General features: G+C 31.1%; 1 protein-coding gene across 3 annotated transcripts in view; it reads right to left on the bottom strand.

Moving 5' to 3' along the window:
* The window catches only part of LOC114330295 (signal transducer and activator of transcription 5B), a 126,278-nt gene that overhangs the window by 50,449 nt on the left and 59,706 nt on the right, over positions 1–16,123 (bottom strand). For all 3 annotated transcript variants that reach the window (XM_028279620.2, XM_050644798.1, XM_028279621.2), the window contains exons 10-13: positions 12,351–12,607; positions 9,547–9,671; positions 9,305–9,460; positions 6,980–7,115 (exon numbers count right to left, since the gene is read on the bottom strand). In XM_028279620.2, coding sequence (XP_028135421.1) covers positions 6,980–7,115; positions 9,305–9,460; positions 9,547–9,671; positions 12,351–12,607 — 674 coding nt within the window. The remainder of the gene's footprint in view (positions 1–6,979; positions 7,116–9,304; positions 9,461–9,546; positions 9,672–12,350; positions 12,608–16,123) is intronic.

A 16,123-nucleotide genomic window follows, 5' to 3' on the forward strand; every position in this document is an offset into this window, starting at 1 on the left:
CATGCATGCGTTAAAACAAGAGCAGAATTAAAAAAATACAATTTATTTATTTTGTATTACATATTTTTAAGGTGCCTTCTCCATTACTGAAGGTTGGCTATAACTACAGCAAATTGCTCTCTATCTTGAGCTGTTCTTAGTATCGAATGTGTGTCCATGCCTGTCCAGTCTCTTACGTTCTTCAGCCAAGAGCATATTCTTCGTGCTGGACCTGTTCTTCCTTCCGCTTTCCCTTTCATTATGAGTCGTAAAAAATTGTATCTTTCTCCTCTGTAAATATGTCCTAGATAACTCGTTTTCCTGTTTTTTACAATATTTAGGAATCTCTCTCAGTTCCCATGCTTCTCAGCACCTCGTTGTTGGTCACGTGCTCTGTCCAAGAAATCTTCAGCATCCTTCGAAAATCCACAACACATCTCAAAGGCTTATATACGCATCATACTTGTAATTCCGAGAGTCAATGTTTCCACTCCGTGTAGCAATATGGAATTACATGCATGAACCAATGACTCCTGGTAGAGCATTGATCGCTCAGTATTCTGTGATCTATTTTAATCTATTTAAGCAGGTGGATTAGTCTATTTCTCAAAGATTGTTATGTGTTTCTATTTTGTCTACTATCTTTTTCCACTTTCTCCGGTCCTAAATCTTTTCTCTCCAGTTTGCTTTTTCCTTATTTGATATATCCTATAGTAGTTGGTCTTTCCATCTTACTTTTGGTCTTCCTCTTGGTCTGTTTATTACTGGTTTCCAGTTTGTTGTCTTCCTAATTAGTGCGTCTTCTTACTCTTTTTTTATGTGTCCAAACCATCTCAGTCTTTGTGCTTTAATAAATTTTACTACCATACGTTTCGTTTTCGATTAGAGATAGGAAACGCTAAAATCGGCAACATTGCTTATGAGAATGAGTTGCACTGCTACTGTAGAATCGACGAATGGCAGAATAAATCCGGCCGATTCGGGTGTGGGAAGCGGGGAAGCAGTGTTGCCATATATTGCAAGTACAGTAAAAAAACGGAACTTTGTCAGAATGCGCAAAAAGTGGCCAAATAAATGTTTAAGAAATTCTATACGCCGCCGCTTTGAAGATAAGAGCTTGCCGATATTTTAACATTAATATACAGGGTGTTTCATTAATAATTGTCCATATAGTAACTGGAGAAACCTTAGCACAAAATACGAAAATTTAACCTAAAACACTTAAATAAAATGTAGTTCCTTACCGAGTTACAGGGTGTTTTATCTAAAAATTTAAAAACTATTTTTGCTCAGCATTTTAAAACTATTCGACGTATCCTTTTCATACTTGGCAGGAAGTGCGACTACTATACATTCTACTAAATTATGATAAACAAACGTTTCTAGCTGCTACCAGAGGCGTACGACAGGGGATAGTGACAGGTTGACTCTTCTCAAATTCTACGCCACTGGTGGAATTACTATTTTAGTGCCATTTTTAGATTCTCCAATACTTTGTACGTAAATAATATACTCTTCATTGGTAACAATAAAGTCATTAGTTTTCGAGATATTGACAGTTATTTTGATTAATTTATGATATGATTTATATGATTAAAATTTAAAAATTATTTGTACCCAGTACTTTAAAACTATTTGGCGTATCCTTATCATACTTGGCAGAAAGTAAAGGTACTGTACACCCTACTAAATTAAGATAAATAAACGTTTCTAGCTACTACCAGAGACGTACGACAGGGGATAGTGGCTGGCTGACCCTTCCCAAATTCTAGGTTACTGACGAAATTGCTATTTTAGTTTAATTTTTTTATTTTTCAATACTTTTTATGTAAATAATATACTCTTCATTCGTAACGATAAAATGATTAGTTTTCGAAATATTTGAAATTAAAAACGAAGCCACACAATACATTAATCAAAATAACCGTGTCGTTTCATTTTTAACTTCAAAGATCTCGAAAACTAATAATTTTATCGTTACGAATGAAGAGTATATTATTTTCATAGAAAGTATTGGAGAATCCAAAAATTGAACTAAAATAGCAATTTCGCCAGTGGCGTAAAATTTGGAAAGGGTCAACCATTCACTTTCCCCCGTCGTACGCCTCTGGTAATAGACAGAAACGTTTGCTTAACAAATTTAGTAGATTGTACAGTGAAGTATACGTCGAATAGTTTTAAAATGCTGAGCAGAAATAGTTTTTAAATTTTTAGATAAAACACCCTGTAACTCAGTAAGGAACCACATTTTATTTAAGTGTTTTAGGTTAAATCTTCTTATTTTCTGCTAAGGTTTCTCCAGTTACTATATGGACAATTATTAATGAAACACCCTGTTTTTAAGGTACGAGTACACTTTAGAAGACCAAAAATAAGCATTTTTTCAAGAATTTTTTTCTCAGAACCTTTATTAAACATAAACAAAACAATTTTTAAATATTAATTTCTAACTCTTGGAGAATACAAAAAATATATCTTTTTTCATTTATGCACGTACACTAATATTGTAGAGGGCGCCAAAGTAGAGGCCTCGAAAAAAAGTAGTTCCGATGGCGGACAGTTAATTTCAGGATTGGGATCTCTGAAACAAAAAACGCTGGACGGAAGGGTCGCCCGAGAACTTTATCGTACCGATCTATTATCGTTATGGTACTAGATACTGGCATTCTATAAAAATAACAAAGTTACTCGTTATTTTGATATTTTAGAATTTAAAATTAGTTCATTTTTCTGAGAAATTAATAGCTTATATTATTTACATTTCATTCTATTTCGATTATGCCAGTCAAGATATTATCTCCGAATTCTATCCTACTGCATGGGTTTTAAGGAAATTTTGGGAGTAGTCCAATCTCCTAATTCAAAGTCAATCCTATATACTATGGCGCTTTTATCATGGGGGCGGTTCCCACCAATTCTCAGGGGTGAAATATTTTTATTTTCGAATTACATGTAGAAAAAGGAAGATTTTTAAGAAAATTTAAAAATTCATTCTATAATTTGATCACATTTTCTACAAAAACCATTCATTTTAAACTCGTTCAACTTTTTGAAAGTAAACACTATATTAAAAGGTATTGCAAAAGAAAAACAATACATTTAAATTATGTTGGATGGGGAGTTAAATGTATATACTTTTCATTTTTCCTTAAAGTACATTAGTCTTATATTTTTTTACACCATATCTCGCTTAATTTGTATGTAACCGACATTTAACGGTGCTCTTTTTAAAGGCCTTTTCAAACACTACAAAAGGTGTTGGTAGCATTATACACCTAAAACCTACCGTTCCTCTGTTATTTTAAGTTGAATACACCAATTTGAGCATGCACCAAAAAATAAACTATTTTCACCTACCATATCTATTTTTGTATTATAAATACAACATTTACGAATGAACGAATCTCTTTATTATTTATAATCTAAATAATGTTTTATATAGTGTTTTTAGTTCGATGCATAGTTTTTAAGGTATTCACAAAAAATCAGTCCGAAAAGGTGTCATTTTTCAATGAAAATGGCCAATTTTCAACTACGCATAACTCAAAAAGTATTGAGTTCTCAAAAAAAAGTATAGACCAGTTTTTGCTTAGACATAGGTTCTTTAGCCACTTCCGTGCTTATTTTGACCAACAAATTTTCCACCCCCTTGAAGAAGTGGGAACCGCCCCAAGATAAAAGCGCCATAGTATATAGGGTAGATTTTGTTTCTTGAGCTATTCCCTACTTACTGTGAAAATATCAAGTACATCAATGTAGTAGGATAGAATTCGGAGCCAAATACCCTCATTGAGTGCCCTACAATAATGCTCTGCTATGATCGCGTGAGAGAGGACACACTTAAGATTATAGCAAAATTTCTATTTACCGTAACTTTTCGAGTTTTTGAGGTACACCAACGAATTTTATGTCATTGGAAAGGTAATTTTGCATTCTTTCAAAATATGTAAAAATATATAGGGCGCATCTAAAAAGATTAAGATTTTTTATTCATTTCCGGTTCAACCGGAAGCCATATTTTTGGTAAAATTTATTGTGATAATAGATAATAAAGTACCATATATGTCTGCAAAATTTAAAATTTAAGTTTCTATTATGAAGGAAGTTACGGGCACTCAAACATTTTTTTATAAAAAATACATAACTCGCCTCCTATAGGGAGTTAAGAAATCTGACTAATGTCATTCAATTTAGCGATAGGATATCAAAAACATATCAAAAAATAAAAAAATTCCTTGGAGCCATTTTTGAGAAAATCTAGTTCAAATTTATGTCAAATTTTGACCCCTTAAATATAGGCAACCCGTAACTTTCTCTGAAAAACGATAACATTCTTCTTATAGCCCCATCTTTAAGCGACGTTTATATAACGACGTTTTCAAATTAAACTTATCTTAAATAAGTTTTTAGATAGGTAGCGAAATGTGTCGGGTGGGCGGTCGGCCATGTTGGCCGCCATTTTGAATTTGGAAATGTCAAATTCCGTATTTTTATTTACCTATAGATGAGCTTACTTTGAGTTGAATTTCATTCATTTCGGTAAAAATTTGCAAAAATGGGCCCTAAATAACCCCCCTATTTCGGCCCTCCTTTGAGAGGTTTTTTTTAAAAGCTTAGTTTCTCGACAAAATTCTCTTAAACTTACTCATACCGAATTTCATCAAAATCGGTCCGGTAGTTTTTGCTGGGCGGTGGCGACATACGTACGTACGTACATACTTCCGACATGTTTTTTTTATTTGCTTTTTAGACTCAGCGGGACTCAAAACGTCGAAAAAAAGTGAAATCTGAAAAAATTTTTTTTGCACGATCCTATAACTTTATCTATTATACTATACTACGTATATAGTACGATAAAGTAAAACTGGTTCGGCATTTGAAAAAGGAAGGTTGCTTACGTGACAATTTACCACCATTAGTAAAAAATTTCGCAAAAAAAGATTTTACGGAAATTTGAAAAATTTTTGTGAAAAAATCGCCCGTTTCTTTGGGTTAAAAATATTGATTTTTCATTTTTTGGTGAAATTGTGGTAAATTGTCACGTAAGAAACCATCCTTTTTCAAATGCAGTCCGAATTTTTTGTTTCAGATATCCCATTCCTGAGATTAACTGTCCGCCATCATTTTTCGAGGCCTCGACTTTTGCGCCCTCTACAATATTAGTGCACGTGCATAAATAAAAAAATATATTTTTTTGTACTCTATAAGAGTTATACATTAATATGTAAAAAGTTGTATGTTTATTTTTAATAAAAGTTTTGAGAAAAAAATTCTTGAAAAAAATGATTATTTTTGGTCTTCTAAAGTGTACCAGTACCTTAAATAATATTTAAAATTAATATGCTTTCCATTAATCATCAAAATTAGTCATTAGTAGTTAACTTACATATTAGTACAGTTAAAATTATTAGAGGATAAAATATTAAGCCAGAAAAATTAAGCTTATTTGCCACTATAAAGGACAAAAAAGCAAAAAACTAAAAGAACTTTCCTGACTATTTCCTGACTTAACTTTCGGCAAAAAAGCAATTTCATTAGCGGAACCAAATTCAAAATTATTCTGTACATCATTTTTTAAACGCTATTTGTTTAAAATATCTCATTTTTGTTGGTAAGAAGATCGTCTGGACTAAACTACGATTCTATTGATATCAGAGGACTTGGTATTCACACACTGTTGCCAATTTAAAATTTTGTTATATTCGGTTTAAATTTTCTAACAGATTTCCGAGCCGACTATAGTCCCATATCTTATTTAAAAGTAAACACACGGTATGTCTTTTTATAATATATTTAATATATTTATTATTTCATGGTTCAGTCCAATATATTTTCCTTGTTCTGTACTTACTGGGCCATGTTTTATTCCTATAGTCTGCTTTTAAGCTAGGAGGAGTAATTCAAATTTACCGCGCCGTAATGCTTGTTTCTAATTGGTCCAACTTCAAACAAGTTTACTCCACTGTTATGAAATTTTGACACTGTTGACATTTATGAAATTTTGACAGTATTGGCATTTTTTTAATTAAGTTATATCAGTGATTTTTTGTTTTCTGCGTTACTCCTTTAATTTTTAGACTTTTAGTCTGCTTTTATATAAAAAAAACAATAATTATGTTTTTAGAACTAAAAAGACTAAGTTTTCACTCTAATGGCATATAAAACAACATAATGCTATTCTACATCCCACCAGAATGAAAACAATGGGAACCTTCTCTGGTTGCACCTCCGAGGCTTCTACAATTTGCAAGCCATACGGATGCTGAGACTAAGGAAGATGAGGGAATTCTACAATTTACAATTCACGTCCCATCTGCTCAGCGCGGTAAAGTTCCAACGAGAATGATTCCCTTCATACTCCAATCAGAGTAAATGTAAATCAAAAATGTAAAAATGTAAAACAAAAATGTATCCCATTTTTGTTTTTAAAACTACTCTTTAGCGACGTATTAGTATACTAAAATATTTATGATGATCTACCAAAAAAAAAGATGTATTTGGTGATTTTTCTAGTGACAATATTGGATGTGAATCTCTGTTGAGTTTTCTTCTCCTGGTTTAAAAACAGGGTATAGTTTTTCTTCATCTTTTTTCGTAAGACAAATTACTTGCGCTCCATATGCTAATACCACTCTATACTAAATTTACAATCAAGATGCAGTAGAAATAAACAAACCAAGACACGTTAAATGCTACTAGGAGCACTCCCGGATCATAATTTACAATGTATAAACTTTGGAAATCATGATTTGGGATTTACAATGTATATACATTGTAAATTATGATTCGGGAGTGCTCCTAGTAGCATTTAACGTGTCTTGGTTCGTTTAGTTCTATTGCATCTTAATTGTAAATTCAGTATAATTGCTGCTCTATTTTTCAAAACGTGCATTTAATTGTACCATTTTCATAATTTCTGACTTTCTATTAATTAAACTACGTAATATAAGAGAATGGTGACAGGTATCGATCGATAAAAACAGCAGCAACTATCACTTACCTAACAACGGACGGTGTATCACGAGTGGGATCATGGTGTGGTGTATTGGGGAAAGAACTGTGGCCACCAGTAAAGCCCGGGATCTGCGTCACTAGCTGTGGCCGTACATAACCATTGTTGGCCGAAGGAGGGTTATCTGGAAGAAAATGCATACAGTGTTGGAACAAAATGTTTAACAGATAGATGGCGCAATTAAAGAAAAACATTAAATGGGTACAATGTTATACATTTGCCAAATTAAAAAGCATTATACAATAATGATATTATTCGCACAACTCTGCATGCATTTGGTTTTACAAGTTTTAGTCTTTATTTGAAATAAGAGGTAGGGGTAGAAACATTATTATAGAAAAATGACTATAGTCCATGTCTACGGATTATATCTATAATCTCGTTTCTTATAATGAAAAAGGTATGATTTTGAAGAAAAAAAGAAAATTTTTTTGAAGAAATCTGATAAGCATGTATGTAGTTTTTACTATGTGTGTGTGTTCACAAAGAGGGTATGGCATTAGATAAACTTTTTGCCACAGATATTAGTTTTTACTATGGATCATAAGAAACGAACAAAGTATGAACCAAAATCTTTAAATTTCCCACTTACTATTTGTATTGGGTGTAAGCCACAATGAGTTAACCGAATGAGTAATGCCGTAATGAGTTAACTGAAGAAATTGAGATTAGTCGAGGTGTGCGTCAGGGTTGTGCGCTTTCTATAGTCGAACTCGCTTATTAGAATACCGGTTAAAGGACTAAAGCGTTTGGACAGAATACCATTTTTGTACCCCTTAATGTACACATTAATTTTGAAGTTTCGGTCAAAAAATAATCGAATTGTTTTAAAGTGAAAATGTTGTTTTTATGTGTAATTAAATTCAAAAATACAAATAATCTATATAAAATCTCTATACCTATATAAGGCATAAAATAATTCTAAGAATAAAAAAACACGATTTACTTCAGACTGCTTCAAATATCCTTACTCTTTGTATAAAAACAAAATACTGAAAATTCTACAAAATTCAATTCGTATCGATTGTCAAATGGTTCGGACTGCAAGTTATTAAAAAATAAATCTCATTTTACAATGTCTTAACACTGGCTGAGCAATAAAAAAAGGTATCTATGTACCGCTGTTTAGTACACTAACGCTTCGAATAACAATAGATTTTTAACAATTCAACAAAATTAAATTTATGAATTGTCAATGGTCCCTACTGCAAGTTAATAGATAAATAAATATCATTTTACATGACAACACAGTCTTGGCAATAAAAAAAGGTATAGATGTAAAAAAAGATTTTACCGCGAGTTTAATTCGCGGTGTGCAAGTACTTGGAAGGGAAACGAGAAACGACCGTGCGCGAGTCGCGGAGAAATATTGCAACTATCTTAAATAATTCATATTGTCAATTGAAATTGTCAAATTGACGTATATTTCATACCTTCTGTCATTGAAGCAGAAAAAGTATATATTGCTCCACAATATTGATATGATATGCAATTATTATTTAAAGGTAAATTTAATTAATTGTATTTTGCTTGCAGTACTGCATTTTAATAACTAATTTTATTTACTTCATACAATTGTTTACGTTTGCATAACATAACCTGCATCTTATTTTTTCTTCTTATTATGTTTTTGGACTATGGCCTTGACAATTATCCAGCAACCAGGACTAATATAATTGGCCAATATAATTAAAAGTGCGAATAAAAGTACAGAGCGTAGAAATAGAGGTCGCTTTGCCGAACTTGCACGGTCCCAATACTCCAATTTTTTATTGATATAATTTTAGCTGCATTGAAATTAACGCTATTGAATGGTAAAATAGATTATAATTTAGCAATACACGTTTAACATAAAAATTAAAAAAAATACTAGTTTATTTATTTATTGATTACTAGAGGCATATCGCAATATTTTGTTTTGCATTAATAGACCAAATGACATAAATTGTAGTTGGTCTAGTAATGTATAACACATAAACTTCCTAAAATATATTTAAAGCATAAGTAGACCAAGCGACATTTTATTTTTTTTCTAGAATATGGTAGGTGCGATTATATTGAAACTTTGCAACCAAAAAGAGTTATTTATAGGTGATCATTCTTCTGTTAAAATTTTGTGCAAATATCGTAATAAATGCATTTTTAAGAAACGAAAAATTTTGAAGCCATTTATCTCAAAACTATGTTTTGGCGCTTGGTCGAGTTATGCATAACGCCGTCCAAGTAGTAGGTGTGAAAATTAGTTCTAGGTATCTAAACCACGCTCCTTTAATTCTAGGTATTAGTTAAAATAACCTCGTACATGTTGCTTACCTTGATATGGTGTGTAGTATTTTCCAAAGGGAATTTCTTTGGATATGTCTGGATACAAATAAACCAGATGATTTAAATCTGCTACGCGGTCGGCAAGTGACCTAATGGCAAAATCTTTGGATGTGAAAGGTTGTAAACTGAAAACTTCGCCAGTATCTAAAAATATAAATACAAATTTAAATAAAAATAATAAATTTGCCATGATTTTTAGTTAATAAAAAACAAAGTTGAAGATGACTTACCAGAAACCCATGCGATCGTTATACCTCCTAACTCACTATCCGAAAACCTTAACAAAAACGTGCCACATACACAAGAAGAGAGCATCTCCTCAGCTTGCCTTTTTCTGACGAAGCCCATGATGGCACTAGAAGAAAATACAAGTTAAATATGATTCTGAAATTATTTTTGTGGCATTTTTGTTATCTACTGTACTTAAGGGGGGTATGGTTTGAAAAATTTTTAATTCTTGGTTTTTTCTATTATTTTAAATAAAAGTACATAACTTCAACAATACTCTGTGAAATATCATATTGATCGGAACAATATTACTGGAAATACAGCATATTGAATCTCCCTACCTTCGACTCACTTAGCAGCAGCTTCGCGTCAAAGCGCTTGAGCGTAGTGAAGAACGTTCAACAGCTGTGTCCCTTCTCTTGGGTAGATTACTCCGTGGTTCAAAAACATATTTCGGTATGCATCACGTTACGATTTGACAGGCAAACAAGAAGACAAATTGACAGAAGAAAAACTTTAAACGAGTTTTTCTCAAAACTGATCTTTTCAAAGACTTTTTCATTGTAACTCAAAAACTACTTGACCGATTTACCTGAAATTTTGCAGATTTTCTTTAGATATTTCGTGAGGTTACACTGTTGAGATATTTTTTTGTTTTAATTTTTTGTTTAATAATAAATATGTTGGTTTTAACACTTTTTTATACAAAATTTCGTTATTTTGATGAGTGATAATAAAAACCCAAAAAACCATTAAAACTAAAAAAAACTCGACAGCGTTACCTCGTGAAACTCAAAAGATAATAAAATCGTTTTGAATTTTTTGTTTCACGTGATCCAAAAAAGACTTGTCTTATTTTTCAATATTATTTTGCCTTGAAATTTTTTGAAGTTATACTTCTTTAGGCACGAGGGTGAATTTTTACATTCCCTGGCGCATGCGCACACCGACAGTATGGTATTAGTCGCTCAAACATTATACGGGATCTGATTGGGTGTTAAAATCATCTGTCAATAATTGTTCAATATAGAGATTATAGATAAACAAAAATGTTGTGTATATTAGTTTTTATTGTTGTGATGGCAGAGAAAAAAGCAAGTTTATAATTGTAGTGACTTTTTAAATAGTTTTTAAAAGAGACAGGTACGTAATAATTATAGTAAATGTTTCAGTATCCTAATAAAAAATTACATAGGTACCTACGTACTTGGAAAATTTAAAATGGAACCTACCAAAATAGTATATTCAATGCTTTAATTTTACATACTTTGATTACCATTAAAATTTCTACCAATATTCACCTAATATATTGTTATTCCACAAAAAATTTCTTTAATTCCACAAAAATCAAACTAATTTGATTAAATTCATATAAATAATAAACAACTGTCAAAAAGTTTATGGTGTAAACGTTCAGTTTGTGTATAGTCCCACATGACAGATACGCGAATTTGGCGCAGTGGGAAAGCTCTTTGATTTTCGATCGACGGGAAGTTGGTTCGATCCCCAATGCAAGTTACTATTTTTTTATAAATTGTATGATTGTAAATATATTGTTATATAATTTTTTCCGAAAATACGTATTTAGTTAAAATTTTTGGCAACAATTATTGTTCAGAAATCATTTCTTTGTGGTATTTTTCAATGTGTTTGTGTGTGTCTTATTCTTTTATTTTTTTTAATTTTTGGTATTGTTTTAATAAAAATTTTTGAAAGTATTAAAATTAGTTTAATATTTAAATTAAATATAAATAAACTGTTTAAAGTATATTGATTTCATTGAAATCATATAATAGAAGTATAACTTCTTACGTGCATACAAAGTACACACATTCTTTTTTTTTAACTCTCTTTGAACTGCACCGAATACGTTTATTTAATTTAAAAATAAAATAATTATACCATAGTTTCAAAAGCTTCCGTTTCTTAAATGGGAATAAACCTCAATTAATTTTGTTCTTGTTTTGTTTTGTCAATGTTATATTTGACGTTTCGATTAAAAAATAATATCATACTTTGAAATAATAAAAATTCAAAACGTATAAACATTCTCAATTTCTTTGCAACACGAAAATGCAGCAGCTGCATAACACTCTGGTTAAATCGGAGAGTGCAGAAAGAGTCTATACCGGTTTCGGAGGTTTTTTCCTCCTCATCAGTAGTCCCATATCCTCTTCTCTCCGATTTCCCCAGGTATCATACTTCCTGCACTCTCCGATTTAACCAGAGTATTATGCAGCTGCTGCATTTTCGTGTTGCAAAGAAATTGAAAATGTTTATACATTTTAACTCATTTACTCTTTTGTTGAGTACTAAGGAATCTTTCTTGTTGGAACTTTTACCACGCTGAGCAGATGGGTAGTAAATTATTTACAATTCTCTCATCTTAATTTCCTCGGCATCCTGTATGATTTATAATTTTTGAAAATCTCGGGAGGTTGTAACCAAAGAAAGTATTCCACATGTTGTCAATCTGGTGGTATGGGAACGATATTTATTGTCGTTTTCTGTGCTACTTCGATTGATAACTTACTTTAATAAAAATTTGTTCAATCATATTCAGAAAAAGAGACTACAGTCCCATCAGGGTTATTAAAATTAGCGTTGTTGTAAATCACATCATGTCATTTCGTTAACATATTTTTGTCAACAATTTTCCACTTAGGGAATCATTATATCTGACATTTTGAGAACGATTGCCAATGTGGAAAACCAAACACTAAATATGAATGTATTTTGAATTAAATTTGTGTTTTATTCCCCTTAAATATAGTAGATAACAAATTAAATATATATAAGTGCTTACCCATCAACCCATGGTCCTCTTAGATGCTCCCTGGTAAGTTTCATGATGGCGTAAAACCATTCCCAGAATGTAAAATTCCTTTCGCTCAATGGTTCTTTGCAAAACTGCGACCAGCTTAGCATAGAATTCGTCGATTCGTTGTAATTTCCTCTGAAGGCTTTTTCTGCCAAAAATCGTAAGTTGTCCTCCGTTAGACCCCTTCCGGTGGCGGCTCGAAATTTAAGGGATAGTGTTTCTGCTACTTTGTTCCATTGCACCTATAATATAGCATTAAATCACTTAATGAAGGATTCAATTTCGACAAGCTACATTCAGCAAGCCCAAGGACCAGTAGTCAGTGTTTCTACTGCTCGACGAAGGTTAAGAGAGCAGGGTTTGACAGATTGCAATCCAGCAACAGGGCAATTACTTACTGCTGCTCACAAATGCAGAATTGCACTTACCCATGAATAGGGGAGTGCAATTAGAACGAAAACATGCATTGTTTCGGAAAAATTCAAACAAGCTTATATTTTTCTAAAAGTTTTTTTGTTAGTTTATATACATGTTAAAGTAAAAAAGTTCTACTCGCAGATTTGGCCGCTAATTGTTTATTAATTTTTTAAACAGTGACAACTGTTTTGTATAAATAATTTTAAAAATATCGTTAAATTCATCATTTTACTTTGATCAAATATGTTTCTATTTTGTTTTTGATTATGCTGAATCCGAATATGGCATTGCAATTTGAAAAATCTTATACAGAAGCTCTTATACAGTATGTATGCGTATACACATTAAAAACTTTTTTACAGTTATCAATTTTACGAAAAAGTTATTCTTCATAAAATGCTCTGGATAGTCAAAAATCTAAGATTAACCATCAAATATCAAATTTTATCAATTTTATACGAGTTATGTCAAAAATATGAATTACGTTAAAGAGTAAAGTACCTTTATATTCCCGAATATCAAAAAATGATATTATGAAAAGTTGTTTGAAATTGTTGTTTATTTGGATTTATATGACTGCGGACACTAAATCCATTCCCATTGTTTGAAATTAAAAACTATGTTTAAATATACAATTAAATCATTCTAATTGAAAAAAAAATTCAATTTTTTCTAAAATTACGGATACTCATCATCATTTTATTACAATTATGATAACTATTTTATTATAACTTTTCCGAAAAAAAGTTATTCTTCATAAAATGCTCTCCCTGGTCTAAAATCTAAGATACAACGATCAGATATCAAACTTTTTTAATTTTATACGAGGTATGTAAAAAATATGAATTTTTCGTATTGCACTTATTCCTAAGTGCCTTTATTATTCACAATATTTTAATTAGAAGGATGTAAACACTAAAACAAATTTTTTAATTCCAAACAACTTTTCTTAATAACACTTTTCGATATTGTGAAATGTAAAGGTACTTTACTCTTGAGTGACATTCATATTTTTTGACATACCTCGTATAAAATTAATTAAATTTGATATTTGATTATTGCATCTCAGATTACATACGATGCAGAGTATTTTATAAAGAATAACTTTTTTTCGTAAAACTGATAATAAAAAAGTTATTAATAGGTTCCAAATTACGCAGACATACTGTATAAGAGCTAAAAAAATTTTTTTTCTGAACATTTATTATTGTTGAAGCTTATTATTAAATGTATTTTAGGTAAGTTCTACAGAAAAAAGTTTTGATCACTGTGTATAAACATTTTTTTAGCTGATAAATTTCGGTTTTTGTATTACATTTTTGTTATCTTTCTTAATTTTCTCAAAAAGAAATAATTTATTTCATTTCCAAAGTAAAATAATTTACTTCTTTTAAAGATTACATGTTGTTTATTAAACATTTCTTAATGAAATTACAAAAAGTTCTATCTTGTTTTTTTTTCCAAAGTGAAAATCTATATGCACTCCCCTATGAACACGTCAATTGGACAACAGAGAATTGGAAAAAAGTATTGTTTACGGATGAGTGTAGAACATAAATTTATGATAAGGATGGTCGAAATGAGGTCTACAGAAGAGCTAAAGAATGTTATGCTGCCTGCAATCGGCCACACGGTTTGCTTTTGGTGATAGACTCGGACAAACATAAGTTTGGGAATATGATTCAAAACTCGATGATGCGCAGTGGTTCTTGTTTACTAGCGTTACCATGGAAACGGCCAGTTTGCTGATCGCCAGTGTCGTAGTTAGAAGTGCATTACGTATCGCAGAGAGTGTTTAACTTATTGGTTTGATCGTGTTGAATATTTTATTAATAGTTTTTAGCTTAGTGTTTGGTATATTAGTAGTAGTAATTAGTGTATTATTAAGACATTTAGTGTATCTCTAGTGCGTTAAGTTAAGTCATTAGTTATTTAACAATATGCCTCATAAAAAGATAGGAATCAAAGGGCTGGGATTGAATAGCCAAGCAAAGGCAATCATTTATAATGTTACTACATTTATGGAACAAGAGGCAGCACATTTCAAAACAACCGAAAACCTGTTAATACCTGTAAGTAAATTGACGTAAGTATTGTTAATGACATTTTATTTTCTTGATATTAAAGTTACTATTATTCTTATTTTCTTATTATAATTGTATTTATGAAGTTTCATTAGATTCTTCTTCTTCTTTAGCCCATTTCTATTCACCTTTGGACATAGGCTTTCCCCAAATCTTTCCATATCTGTCTGTCCTTGGCTGCGCTTTTCCAGTGAGTTCCTGCAGCTGCGTCCACGGTCTCCTGTTTTGTATTTCAGCATTCCATCTTTTATCTTCCTGTCTCGCATTGTGGCCTGCAAATCTCCACTTTAACCCTGAATATGCTCAGTTACATTTTTTACGTTTGTTTTCTCTCTTATCCATTTGTTTGGTTTTCTGTCTTGAAGTGTTATTCCCAACATGGAATAAAACATGAATTAATACAATAGATATTTTCTGTGAGTCCTTTCTATTTTGTTTATGTTGGCCTTTGTTAATGTCCATGTTTATGAGCCATATGTCCTAACAGGAAGGATGCTCTGATCAAATACACAAGTTTTTAGGCACTGTTTCTTCTTTCACGCCAATCTTTTGCAATTTTTTTCGCAATATTTTCGTTTAGTAATATTTAACATTGGTAATTGTAGGGATAGGATTCTAGCAGCGACGGGTATAAGCAAAAACACCTTAACCAAAATAAGAAAAGAAGGTAGAGACGTAAATAAAAATGGAGCGACTAGTTTATCTATAAAAAGTCCAAAAAGAAAACGTTGTCGTTCCAAAAAAATTGAATTGAGCAGTGGACAAGTGAAAACCATCAAAAATATTATATACGACTTCTACACCATCGAGAAAAGATCCCCTACAATTAATGGTAAATAGTTTAAAAGTTAAAAAACTATTAGTTAATGGGAAATTGATACCTATATTTTTTATGGTAAATAAAATAGAGTAAGTAAAATTATAAAACAATTGTTTGTACCCGTTTAGAACGAAATAAAAGTTTTTTCGTAAACACACTGATATATATGCATTTTTAACAAAAATGGTAGGTAGATACAATTCTTTTACAATTTTATTTACTTAAAGTATAAAAGAAGATTTACTTTCCAAATATTTTAACCATTTCTATTTATTTAAGGTATCTATCAAAAACTAAAGAACAAACAAATGGAATTTCCAGGGTCAAAGGAAACATTAAGGAAATGATAATTGGATTAGGCTTTAGGTAATATAGTAAAAGTAATTATTCAGCTTAAAAAATAAAATTGTATAATGGATAATGTATCTTAAATTGAT

The sequence above is a fragment of the Diabrotica virgifera genome, chromosome 1 (genome assembly GCF_917563875.1).
Source record: "Diabrotica virgifera virgifera chromosome 1, PGI_DIABVI_V3a".
NCBI classification, from domain to species: Eukaryota; Metazoa; Arthropoda; class Insecta; order Coleoptera; family Chrysomelidae; genus Diabrotica; species Diabrotica virgifera.